The sequence below is a fragment of the Saimiri boliviensis genome, chromosome 15 (assembly GCF_048565385.1).
Source record: "Saimiri boliviensis isolate mSaiBol1 chromosome 15, mSaiBol1.pri, whole genome shotgun sequence".
NCBI lineage: Eukaryota > Metazoa > Chordata > Mammalia > Primates > Cebidae > Saimiri > Saimiri boliviensis.
Window position 1 is genome coordinate 69,677,772 of NC_133463.1, and position 11,966 is coordinate 69,689,737.

At 46.5% G+C, this 11,966-nt stretch overlaps 1 protein-coding gene across 2 annotated transcripts in view; it reads right to left on the bottom strand.

Annotated features, from left to right (window-relative positions):
* SNTB1 (syntrophin beta 1) overlaps positions 1-2,327 on the bottom strand; it is a 271,655-nt gene extending 269,328 nt beyond the window's left edge. Inside the window, exon 1 of one of the 2 annotated variants that reach the window (XM_003933146.4) lies at positions 1,340-2,293. In XM_003933146.4, coding sequence (XP_003933195.3) covers positions 1,340-1,910 — 571 coding nt within the window. In that variant the 5' untranslated portion in view covers positions 1,911-2,293. Of the gene's footprint in view, positions 1-1,339 lie in introns of both variants that reach the window. The other variant, XM_074387090.1, reaches the window with a different exon arrangement.
* Positions 2,328-11,966: the final 9,639 nt, after the last annotated feature.

Below are 11,966 nucleotides of genomic sequence, written 5' to 3' on the forward strand. Positions count from 1 at the left end.
TCTGTATTGTGGGCCAGGAGGTGAGCTATGGCATAGCAGGGGGTTGCATCAGCTGTCACACACTGGCAATGCTGGCACCCTTACCTTAAACGTTATCAGTTTCACACACCAGTGCCACAACTAGGTAAGCAGGAAATTGACTTAACGTCCTTAGTTTAGGACTTAAATCAATCACCATATGACAAGGTCTCATCTGAAATCGGCTATTTCAGTAGCTATGGGTTCATATATTCATTTGCTCTGCATGCTTGTCATGGAGCAACTAAGCGCAAGAGAGACCCACAACTAAATAGAAGACCCCAGATATCTCAATCTATAGTTAGGCTAAGCTGAGTAAATAGATAAAATAATTGCACATAATTAGTGCTGACAGAGGTATGTACAAAGCACTGAAGAGAAGAGAAACAAGTGAGAATGCTGCTGTAGCCAGATAGGAGAATTCAGTTTACTACCGAATGCTCTCCTCCCATACATAATTCATAATTCCACATAGCCCCGAAGAGTGCAAAACGGCGGTTCCTATTCTACTCACATTCAATCATGAGAGGATTGACTAGGGGACATCAGATCTCAAAAGAGAGCTTCTAGGCTCCTCACACACAGGGGAAACTGTTTACAAATGCAAAGTTGTTTCCACATCACTCAGAAAGGGCTCCGGAAAATGCAGCCAGAAAAACCACTTCACCAGCTCTCCACGCAGACAAACCTAGAATCCAGGCTGACCGGCCAGATGCCCGGCAGGGAAAGTGAATTTCCCCCAAACTGACACAGTTCTCCAGGCAGAACCTTAGTCTCCCATTTGGGAGACATCCAGAAGGATGGTTGGAGTTTTAGCATTCACGTTATTGCCACCTCTCTCGCGCCCCTTTATGAGTCAACCCTCTTCTGCTGGGTTACCCAGGCTTTGGAGTGGGAAATTTTGCCAAAGGAGAAACTATGAGTTGCAATTACGCAGTAGCCCCGCTTGGCAACGTTGGGTGTAGGAATAGTCTAAGTCCACCCTTTATTCTCGATTCCATACCCCAGCCCCTACACTCTACCAGGATTATCCGCAGATTAAAATGAAACAACGATACCAAGCAGGAATCCGGCTGGGAAACCCCGCCGGCCGCGCTTTTCCCCACACCCTTCCGGGGTTAAAGCCTGTAACGACTACGGGCTGGAGACAAGTTGCCCCCAGGTGGGTAAAAGTTGACAAAACTATGCTGCCGCCCCCCGCCCCCACCCACCCGGCCCCCTGGGGTGTGTCGGCACGTGGCGGAGGGTGAGCGTGAGTGTGAGTCCGCGGGTGGGGAGTCGAGCAGGTGAGCGAGCGGTCGGCGCGCCGTTAACCCCTTACCTTCCAGCAGCACTTCCTTGCCCGCGCGCTTCAGCGCCTGCACCGCCTCGTCGTGGGTGGCGTCCCGCAGGTCGGCTCCGTTCACCGACAGGATGGCGTCGCCCACGTACAGGGCTTGGGTCTGGTCCGCCGCCAGCCCCTTGAAGATCTTGCTGATGAGGATGGGCATCTTGTTCTCCTTGCCCCCCTTGATGCTGATCCCCAGCCCGCCCAGCTCCTGCTTCAGCACCTTCACGCCGCGCTTCTGGTTCGAGATGGACTCGGGCACCTGCTCGGGCAGGTCGGTGAAGGCGGTGCGGACCCCGGCGGGCGAGTCCGGGGGTTGCGCGCCGCCCGCGCCGGGGTGCACAGCCCCGGCGCCCCTGCAGAACGAGCCATTGGTGGCGGTCCCGATGCCGTTGTACGCCGCAGCGCCCTCCTCGCTGCTCAGAACCAGGGCGTCCTCGCTCAAGTTCACCAGAACTTTGTGCCAGCGATCCCGCACCAAAACTTCCAGCAGCCCGCTCCGCTGCGCCCGGCCGCCTCCCCCGCCAGCCGGCCCAGCCGCCGCCGCCGCCGCCGCTACCGCCATCTTTCCGGCATTCTTAAAATGCCATGTGATTGCAAAAGGGGGGAAAAGTGGGGAAGGGTGGCCGGGGGGGAGGACGGGGGCCCGGGAGAACGAGGAGAGCGCGCCCCGCGGGGAGGAGGCGGCACGCGGGACTCCGCTCTGGGAGTTCGCAGACGCACTCGGCGCGAGTTGGCAGCCGCAGTCAGGCTGGATTCCCCTCGCCTGATCCTGGGCGGGGTGGAGCAACCTAAAAGAAGAAGGAGAGACCGAGACAGGGGAGGGGAAAGAAGCCAACTGCCAGTTGCAAAACCCCAAACCGAGGGGAGCCGCGGAGCAGCTCCGCGCCGGGGAGAGTCCGTGGGAGGAGGCGCGCTGGCGGCGAAGGGCGGGGACCCACCACCCAGCGGCCGCACACCTGTTCCAGCCGCCGCAGCCTCGGCGGTCACACGCCGCCCGCCGCCCCCACCCCGCCCCAGTCCCCGGAGAGGACGACCGTCGCGGGGACAGCTTCCCGAGCGCCTTCCCAGTCCCGCTTCTTCCCAGCCCACCGCCCCCTTTCTTCCCAGCTCCCCGACTCCGTGGGCGCCCACACCCCACCTTGGCCGGGTGCGCGCGTCCCGTCTCGGTGCCCTCACTCGGTCCTCCGAAGCCCCCTTCCCTTTCACACCCAGCCGGTAGTTAGAATTGCCCCTGGGTCTTACAACTCATTTGTAACTAGATCCAGGTCTCCTCCCTCTGCTTCCTCAAACCGAGGCTTCGCCGCCTGTGCGGAGTTCTTACCTGTCTATCCTTTCCACCTGGGTTCCCAGGAGCAAGCTAAACTCTGACCGAGGCCCCAGGCTCTCCACGAGTTGAAAAGGGAATACACTGTCCCAAGATTACAGAATGAAGAGTCGACATAGCCCAGTACCTTCAACCTCCTGTCCTTAAATGCAGGAAATGTTCTCTACCCGGCCCTGGACAGGCGTCTCCGCTGGCCTGGGGTTCTCAACAGGTCACTGCCTGCCTCAGACCCCAGGGACAAATGTTCTAACAGCTCTAACTCATTCTGTGTTCTAAGCCTCAGGCTTACCTTTGTTTTCCCAGTGCTGCCTTTGTTTTCCGTTCATTTCCCAGTGCCCCACCAAATGCTGCCTGGGGATCTCTCTTTCTTCCTGAGTTCCCATGTAAGAAGTACCCCCACCACCCACTTAAGAATTCAGTTGGAATGGGTTATAATTCAAAAGTTGCTTTGCAAGTTTGTTATTTGGATTTCAAGTTGCATTTTTCCAGGGTAATAATATTAAAATGGTTGGTTACCTTCCCAGGCCAATCCAGAAATGTCCACATAATCCGTGTCACACCTGAACAACCCTGAGTTCTATTCGTGAACTTCCCAAGCTTTCCCCTAACTCTAAGCAGGTCTCATGCTCCACTCAAGATGTTTCATCCTTCTTAGTTACGTTGCCTTCCCACTGCTCTCTACCCTCTCTCCAAAGACAACACAACACAAAACAAAACACATAGTTCTGTTCATTTCTGAAGTAAACCCAACCCAGCAAGGTGTTGAGAGAAAATAAATCGTATTGAACACATCACATTCCCATTGATGTGTATCGTCATTGAACGTTCTCTAACTCTTTTAGAATGACTCACACTTTTTTTTTTTTTTTCTTTTTCTCTTTGAGATGGTGTTTGCTCTTGTTACCCCGACTGGAGCGCAGTGGTGCCATCTCGGCTCTTTGCAGCCTCCACCTCCTGGGTTCAAGTGATTCTCTTGCCTCAGCCTCCGGAGGAACTGGGATTATAGGCATGACTGATTTTGTATTTTTGGTAGAGACGGGGTTTCTCCACGTTGGTCAGGCTGGTCTCAAACTCCCAACCTCAGGTAATCCACCTACCTTGACCTCCCAAAGTGCTGGGATTACAGGCGTCGGCCCTGACTAACACTTTTAATCAAGGAGACTTAAAGGCTCAGATGAATCCCTAAAGAGTGGAGTCCCAGCGAGGTCACAGAATGTAATGAAAACATCTGGACGTTTTCTTGAGAAGGCAGAGTCTCTGCAGGTGAGAGGGAGCCCTGGATTAATGTTTTTACTTGTAGCCCCCCCCTTTCCTTCTAGTTTTAACTCACCCATCTTCCGAAAGCTCTTTACTCTTTCATGCAAAGGTGCCCACAGCAGGGAAGGCAGCCTCAGGGACTCTTCAGCCCATTGTGATGTGCAGAATCATCCAGGAGCTAATGCAGGTGGTACCACCATCTACCCTCAGGAGGGAAAGGCAGCTGGGACTGGCCCCTTGCTGAGGACTCACGTGCATCATTCTTCAGTGAAACCAGAGCCTGAGTATCTGTGTTGAGACCCAGATACACTAAGGTTGAGCTAGGCACCAGAGCGCCAGCGTGAAGATTTACAAATCAAAACAGAAAACAGATCTACTCCTGGACCAGAACTCCTGCATCATCAACATGCATTGCATCTTGCCTCTGCAGCCAAGCAGTGTAGGAGGTCCAGACACAACCACAGATAATATATCGATTGGCCATAAGAAATTGTAGGCTCTGGATTTCTCCGAATGTCTCAGAATCTCTGTGATAAGCACACTTTTTTTTTCTATGTAAGCAAACCTACATGGGAAGGAGTATGTTGCTTTCTGAAAGTTGCAATCAGAATGAGAGGAGACAATTATTTAACATCATTAGACCTAAGGCATGTATATTAGCCAGAGATGGCTTTGCCAGTGGAATCATAATTACAGCCCCTATTCTAAGTGCTTTACATGTGTTAATAAAATCCTCCCAGTAATTCTTGAGGATATTTACTATTACTGTCATTCCCATTTTACAGGTGAAGGAGGAGCGATTCAGGTTTAATAAGTTGCCCCTGCCGTGTAATTTGTAACTGGCAGAGTCCGATTTGAAACCAGCTGCGAGAGTCTAGATTCTTAACTATTACCTTTACATTCTTGAAAATTCTCAAAGCCTGTTAGCTACAGCGCCTATGTTCATGCACACACTGAAGTCAGTCTTTCCACTGGGAGGGAGACACTGAGGGCAAAGGCCCTTCCTGTAGACCATACAGAGAAGGGTAGCTCCAGCTGGTACCTCTGGCCTTTCCTTCTTTCCAAGGTTAGAGAACACCCTGCCCTCCCCTAGTCAACACATTTTTTTTTTTTCTTTAGACATGTTAACAAGTTGAAACAGGTGACTGTTGTGGTCTTGTTACCCTTCGCCCTGTCAAAAAAACAAAAACAAAAACAAAACAAACAAACAAAAAAACACTCTTAGGTAGGCACCCTGGCTCATGCCTGTAATTCCAGAACTTTGGGAGACAGAGACAAGTGGATCACTTGAGGACAGGGGTTGGAGACCAGCCTGGCCAAGACAGTAAAACCCCATCTGTACTAAAAATATAAACATTAGCCGGGTGTGGTGGCAGACGCCTGTAGTTCCAGCTACTTGGGAGACTGAGGCAGAAGAATTGCTTGAACCCAGGAGGCGGAGGTTACAGTGAATTGAGACCGTGCCATTAAAAAAAAAAAAAAAAAAAAAGACTGTGCCACTGCACTCCAGCCTGGGTGACAGAGCAAGACTCTGTCTCAAAAAAAGCCCTGAAACAAAAAAAAATTTAGGTTCAGGAGTACATGTACAGGTGTTTTATGTAGGCAAATTGCATGACACGGGGGTTTGGTGTAGTTATTTTGCCGCTCACATAATAAGCATAGTACCCAGTAGGTAGTTTTTCAGTCCTCACCCTCCTCCCATCCCGCACCCTCAACTAGGCCTGGGCGTTAGTTGTTCCCCTCTCAGACAACTTTACATACCTGGCCTCTGATTGTTAATGCTGACCCTCAAAGGTACACCTGATTGGCTTCATTTCTTAGTTCAGTAAGGCTGAGGACAACCGCCCTGCAGCCCCATATGACGTCGAATTAGGAAAGCATGTACTATCTTAGTTCTCCCCTTTCTCCCCTTCACTGGAATGCTGTGAAGCGACCTCCAGCTTCCTCACTCATAGATGTGGCCTTTGAAGCTCAGAGAAGAGCAAGGAAGGGTCCAAGGCCATACTGTAAGTTTGTGTCAAAGCTGAGTCTGGAAAGTCCAACTTCAGGATTCTGGAATTTATACCTAAAGCTGCCTTTTTACCAGATTTCTTTCATTGAGCTCTGTCCCCTGCTCTGAATCCTCTCCCAGTCCTAAACTTTGACTTCCATTTCCCAACCAGCCCAAACTGGGATCCTTCTGTTGCTCTCTCCCATGGGATATGCATTTTCCTACAGACATTTGGATGGATTTAGCCTTGTAAGAGTAGGTCACACAATCTTCAGCCCCACAGTAGCCACAGATACATAACAGAACCGCATCATGTGGCAAAAGAACAGAATTCCGTGTATTCCATAAAACTTTGTTGTGCCCCTACCATGTCCCACGCACTGTTCTCGGTGCTGAGATATAAGAATGAACAAACCAGCAAAGACTCTCTCTGTGAAGCTTGCATGGTAGTGGGAGGTAGGGTGGAAGTGGAGGCAGAGTATAAACACATCAGATACTTCCATGTAGAAGTAAATGCTAGGAAGAAAAAAACAGTCATAAAATTGAGAGCCACTGGGGGCCGGGGCTAGAGGAGGTGGTGGCTATTAAGGAAAGCCTTTGTGAAAATGTAGCATTTAGACTGAGACATGAATAATAAGAGGCAAGCCTTGTAAAGATTCAGGAAAGAGGGTCCCAGGGAGAAGGAAAAGCCAGTGCAAAGCACCTGAGACAGAACCAAGCTGATCTGGTTCAAAAGACCCAAAGGAGGTCAATGTGGCTGGGGCAGCCCATGGGAGGAAGAAAGAGGTAAGAGAGGAGATCAGAGAGATAGGTTGTACCAGGCCACAGCCTGGGGCCTTGGAGGGTCACAACACAGACCATCTTCCTTGTCCTCTTTGAGTTTCAACAACTCTACGTTTTGGGTTTTGAAGAACAGTCCTATTTTCAAATATTACTTTCAATTACCTACTAAGTAAATTTCTACTGGTTAGAATATGTGCTCCAATATTTCAGTTTGGAAAATATGATCACTGTGTTTTTGATGGTGTTTTGTGAAGAACAGATTGCACATCTTCAGGGGGATTTTTCTAGTGTATAGGATGGACAGTGGCTACCATGTGAATATTGGAGAAGAGGAAATGGAGAGTTCTTTGATATCTATGAGTATGTTAGAGATCAGAATGAAAGCAGAGCAGGAGGGGTTTTTGAGATGCAAAACTCCCAAGATGAGGCCTGCCTTTGTAAACAGGTATCAACCAACACTTTCTGAGCACATTCTCTGGTCAAGAACATAGGTAGGTGCTGGAGACGGGCACACCCAGGGATGCAAAGATGATTGAGAAAGGAAGACAGATGTATACACAAAGAGCCCACGGGGAGAATGAGGTCGCTGCAGTGCTGAGAGTGAAATGAGTCTAGAAGCAGCCAGCCTCCAGATTCCAATTCCTGATACTAGATTAGTGATCCTTATTTTAAAGGTAAAGCACTGAGACGGGGTGGTGGGGAGGGGATGACACATGATTAGGAAGCTGAGCAGTTTCTTTCTCCTCTGGTGTGCCCCAGTTGGCTAGCAGGTATGTCACCATTTTAAAAGGACGGGAAACTCCCTCTATTGCATATACCTGCAGAGACCTGGGCAAGTCCTTGGTAAACTAGATAAACCACTACCCCGACTCTCAGCCAACCAGTCAGTCAGGTGAGAGTTACCTGACTGCTCACAATGTTTAGGATTTGGTAGTGGGGACGTTTTCAGGCTTAGCCCAAGGCAGAGTTGTAAAGTAATTAGTTGTTTATCCTTCATCATCTCTTATTGAGTTCTACTCTTTTTACTTTGCTTCTATAATAATCCACCATTGAAACAAACCTTATGCTGCAGTATAAGGACCCTATAAATTTGTCATTTTTCCTAAGGGATTATACATTTGAAACTGTGGGATGATGGACTCATTTGGCAGACATGTCAAACATAACAGATATGTGAAATCCTAATAGCCGCTATCCCACTACATACTAGAAACTTCAGCAAATGGGCCTAAGTGGGCATATTGGATGTGGGAAGTAAAAAGGAATATGAAATCAAAGTTTTACCCATATGCATCTTTAAAATAATATGAAAAGAAATTTCAAATAACTATTTCAGGACCTTGCTAAACTATTAATACTCTTCAGATTGCAAAGGAGATTGGTTGTTATATTACTAGGAGAACATTTGCCATCGGAGTCTGTATGTGAGGGCACTTCTGCATCCTTTCTCCACCATCTCCATTTCCTTTATGGAGTCATTTCTGTGTCCCTCCCTTGATCCGTGAGAAATGGCAAACTTCTTTCCTTACTCTGCCTCATAGCCTGCTAGCTCACTTTTGTTCATAACTCACCCGATCCACTCCTCTCTGCTCCAGCAGTTTCCTTCCAGACATCCTCCCTGCTACCTCTTTGTACTCGATTCTTAGTCCATCAGTGTGACTAGCACGAATTCTCTCATATCCTAAATGGATCTCTCTTTCTTCTATTCCTTAACTGCAATTGAAACTTGGAATAGTCCCGAAATACCACATTGTTATCCTACTCCTTCTCTGGCAAGGGCCTCAATTTATTCTACTGCTCTGGGAATCTCTTAAAAGTAAACCCAGACTTTTGCTGCCTAGTAATAGGCATGCATTCCAGATCATGGAATGTTTAGGGCCTTTCATTTTTCATCATTGAACAAACTGTAGCACTTTCATTAAATTATTTTTTATCTTTCCCCCCACTCTTCTAACAACGTAAACATTTTGCAGTGACTTAAGCTACTGGTGCATGTTTTTCCATTTCAATGCATTCTTCACTACTGTCAGACATGAGTAAGTAAATTCTAAAGTATTCTACCTGAAGTGACTTTGTGATTTGGAACTATCTCTTTACTTCTAGACTTTGGTTTCTTGTCTATAAAATGATAGAATTTGATGTGATGGTTTTATTGAGCCCGTAATTTTGATTCTTATTTGGTAGAAAGGAAAGACATAGCAAGAATTAATGACCTAGTAATTAGAAATCATATGAGATGATTTCAGTACTTTCAGCCTCTAGAATCTAAACTTTTCATGTTCGGCTAAGGGAGTAGTCTCTTGTGCTTTTGGCTAACAAATTAAGTTTCATGGTAAAGGTAGGCTTTGAGTTTAGTCTTAAATAAATTACAGACTTTCGAGAATAAGAGAGAACATTCCTAGCAGGGAGATCAACTTGGTCAAAGGTAGGAAGAAAGAGGATGTGCATTTTCTTCATTAAGAAATGAAGAAAATGGGTTTGGGAAAGAAATAAGACAGTGATCTGGTGAAAAGATAATGTTATTAGTCAGAATACTTGGCTCCAAATGATGGAATTTTAACTGACCCTCAACGTCACATGGGAAATGAATTGTTTCACATAGCCAATCTGTTAGAAGATCAAGAGACAAATGAGCTTCAGGTACCGCTGGAATGTGATACCAACACATTTCATTCTCTAATGCTGTACAAAGCTAAACCATAGCCACTGGCAGCTTCCACGTTTAGGGTACTCAGCTTGGCTTCCAGGAAGGAAAGGGCCCTTTTCCCCTAATCTCAATTCAAGAAGACTTTCATGAGAAGAGAGAGCTCAGGTGACTCAGCTCGGGTTACGTATCTGTCCTTCTGAGCACGGATAGAGAACGTGATTGACAGCCAAAGCTCATGGCTAGAATGGGGGTGATAAGCAATTCACCAAAAGAAAAGTATATGTTTACCAGAACACGTCTGGAAGCAGGCTGGGCCAGACTCAATGACGGCTCTTCACTACAGATACGTTGCAACCGTACTGTAGAATTTATCTAAAAGTACTGAGAAGCCATTTATTCCTCCTAATCAAGAGGGAGGTATTATCATAACAGATACTGGTGACAGATTGAGGAATAAGCAGGTGGGAAAGACTGACTTGCTTTCGCATGATTCCTTGCACACAGTAGGAATACAAGCCTTTGGCAAACGGAAGGAGGCAAACAGCTTAGGGAGATTGTTCAATAGCCTAGGCAGGATGGCCAAAAATCAGTATTTGTGTGGAAATAAAAGAGGTGGCTTTATAAAAAGATCGAACAGCTTGTGATGATTTACTGGATAGAGAACTAGGAAAAGGAGGAGAAACCAATGCAGTAATAATTAGCTTTTATCAAACCTTTACACTGTGTTAGACTCTGTGTGTATATAATACCTACCATTGATTCCAGAAAGAAATTATTTGGGGTAGGTAATATCATCTCCCTATTACAGATGAGAATGTTGCACTCAACAAGTCCACACTTCATGTAAGTATTTGAGTTGGGGTTCAAATCTAGTCTAACTTAGATCTGTTTGTCTTCAAAGCTTATGCTCATTACTATTACAATATACTACGCATGAACTTAGGTAGTCAGAAAGAGTGTGGGAGAACTTGTCAGAAGGTGATGTGAATTCATTTTAGATCTGTCAAGTTTGAGGGAATGGTGGAAAAAGAAACAGGTCATGGCCTTAAGGCATTATAGTTGAGGGCCTAGCTGAGGGCATTTAGGTATCTGTTGTGGTCTGAATGTATGTGTTCCACCAAAACTCACATCAAAACACAAGACCCAATATGTTAGTATTAAGAGGTGTGGCCTTTGGTAGGTGATTAAGTCATGCGAGTGGAGCCCTCATAATGCAACTGGCGACATTATGAAGGGGCTGGAGGGACTAGGTAGGCCCTTTTGCCTTTCTATCTCTACTGCCATGTGAGGACACAACATTTCCCTTCTGGAAGATTCAGCAACAAGGTGCCATCTTGGAAGAAGAGACCAGTCCCTCACTAGATGCCAAACCTGCCGTTGCCTTGATCTTGGATTTCCCGGCCTTTAGAGCTGTGAAAAATACACTTCTGTTATTTATAAATCACTCAGTCTCAGGTCTTGTGTTCTAGCAGCACAAACAGACTAAGCCAGTATCCTTTACTTAGATGCAAAACTTGGGGGCCAAGAGGAAGAGCACACATTTAGAGGGAAAAGGCAATTGCTGTACTTCACTTCTGAAATGAAAATTCAAGCCATCTGAGGCATCACAAAACACTGTATTTATATGAAGTGTCCGCTGAACTAAACTCCACGAAGGCAGCTGCAACTGGGTATCTGAAAGCTCTCATCTGCCTGCTGAAGGGACAAAGAAAACTGAAGCAAGCAAAAGGCAGAGCTTGAAGACAATCTGAGGCAGCTGCCTCCTTTTCCTATGTCCATGAGTATAAATATCTTGCACCACGGAGGAAGAGAATTGTAGTAGAAGTAGAGAGGGGAAAGAATTCTCCCAGGAACGCACCAAAATAGAATGGCAAATTTCAGGAGTAACCAGATTGACCAGAATGGAGAAGAGTGAAGTAAAATGCTCTCGGAAGTATTTTAAAGGAGAAAACAAATCGTCATAGGCTAACTAGCATCTCTGTTTTTCATATGTTTATGTTAAATATTATTTATGCAAGGAAGGAACTATGTTTAAAGTTTTATAGCTATTATAGAATTAAAGAGCTTCAAGGCAACATGTAGCAGTTGTTCCCAAACATTGGTGGAAATTAGAACCACTTAGGGCGCATGTTAAAAATGTAAGTAACATAATCTCAGCACTTTGGGAAGCCGAGGCGGGTAGATCACGAGGTCAAGAGATCGAGACCATCCTGGTCAACATGGTGAAACCCCGTCTCTACTAAAAATACAAAAAATTAGCTGGGCGTGGTGGCACATGCCTGTAATCCCAGCTACTCAGGAGGCTGACGCAGGAGAATTGCCTGAACCCAGGAGGCGGAGGTTGCAGTGAGCCGAGATCACGCCATTGCACTCCAGACTGGGTAACAAGAGCGAAACTCCGTCTCAAAAAAAAAAAAAAAAAAAAAAAAAGTAAGTAACAAATCTAATAATTCCTTCTACATTTATCAGTAGACGTACTTCTGTAATGAAGAGCTTTCTCCAATATACAGTTGTTTTTGCTGCTGTTGTTTTTACATTTCACTTTAACATAGATTCTTCCTTACTGTGCCATAATTCATGACTATCATTATTCTGTTTGTTGTTTAGATATCCAAAA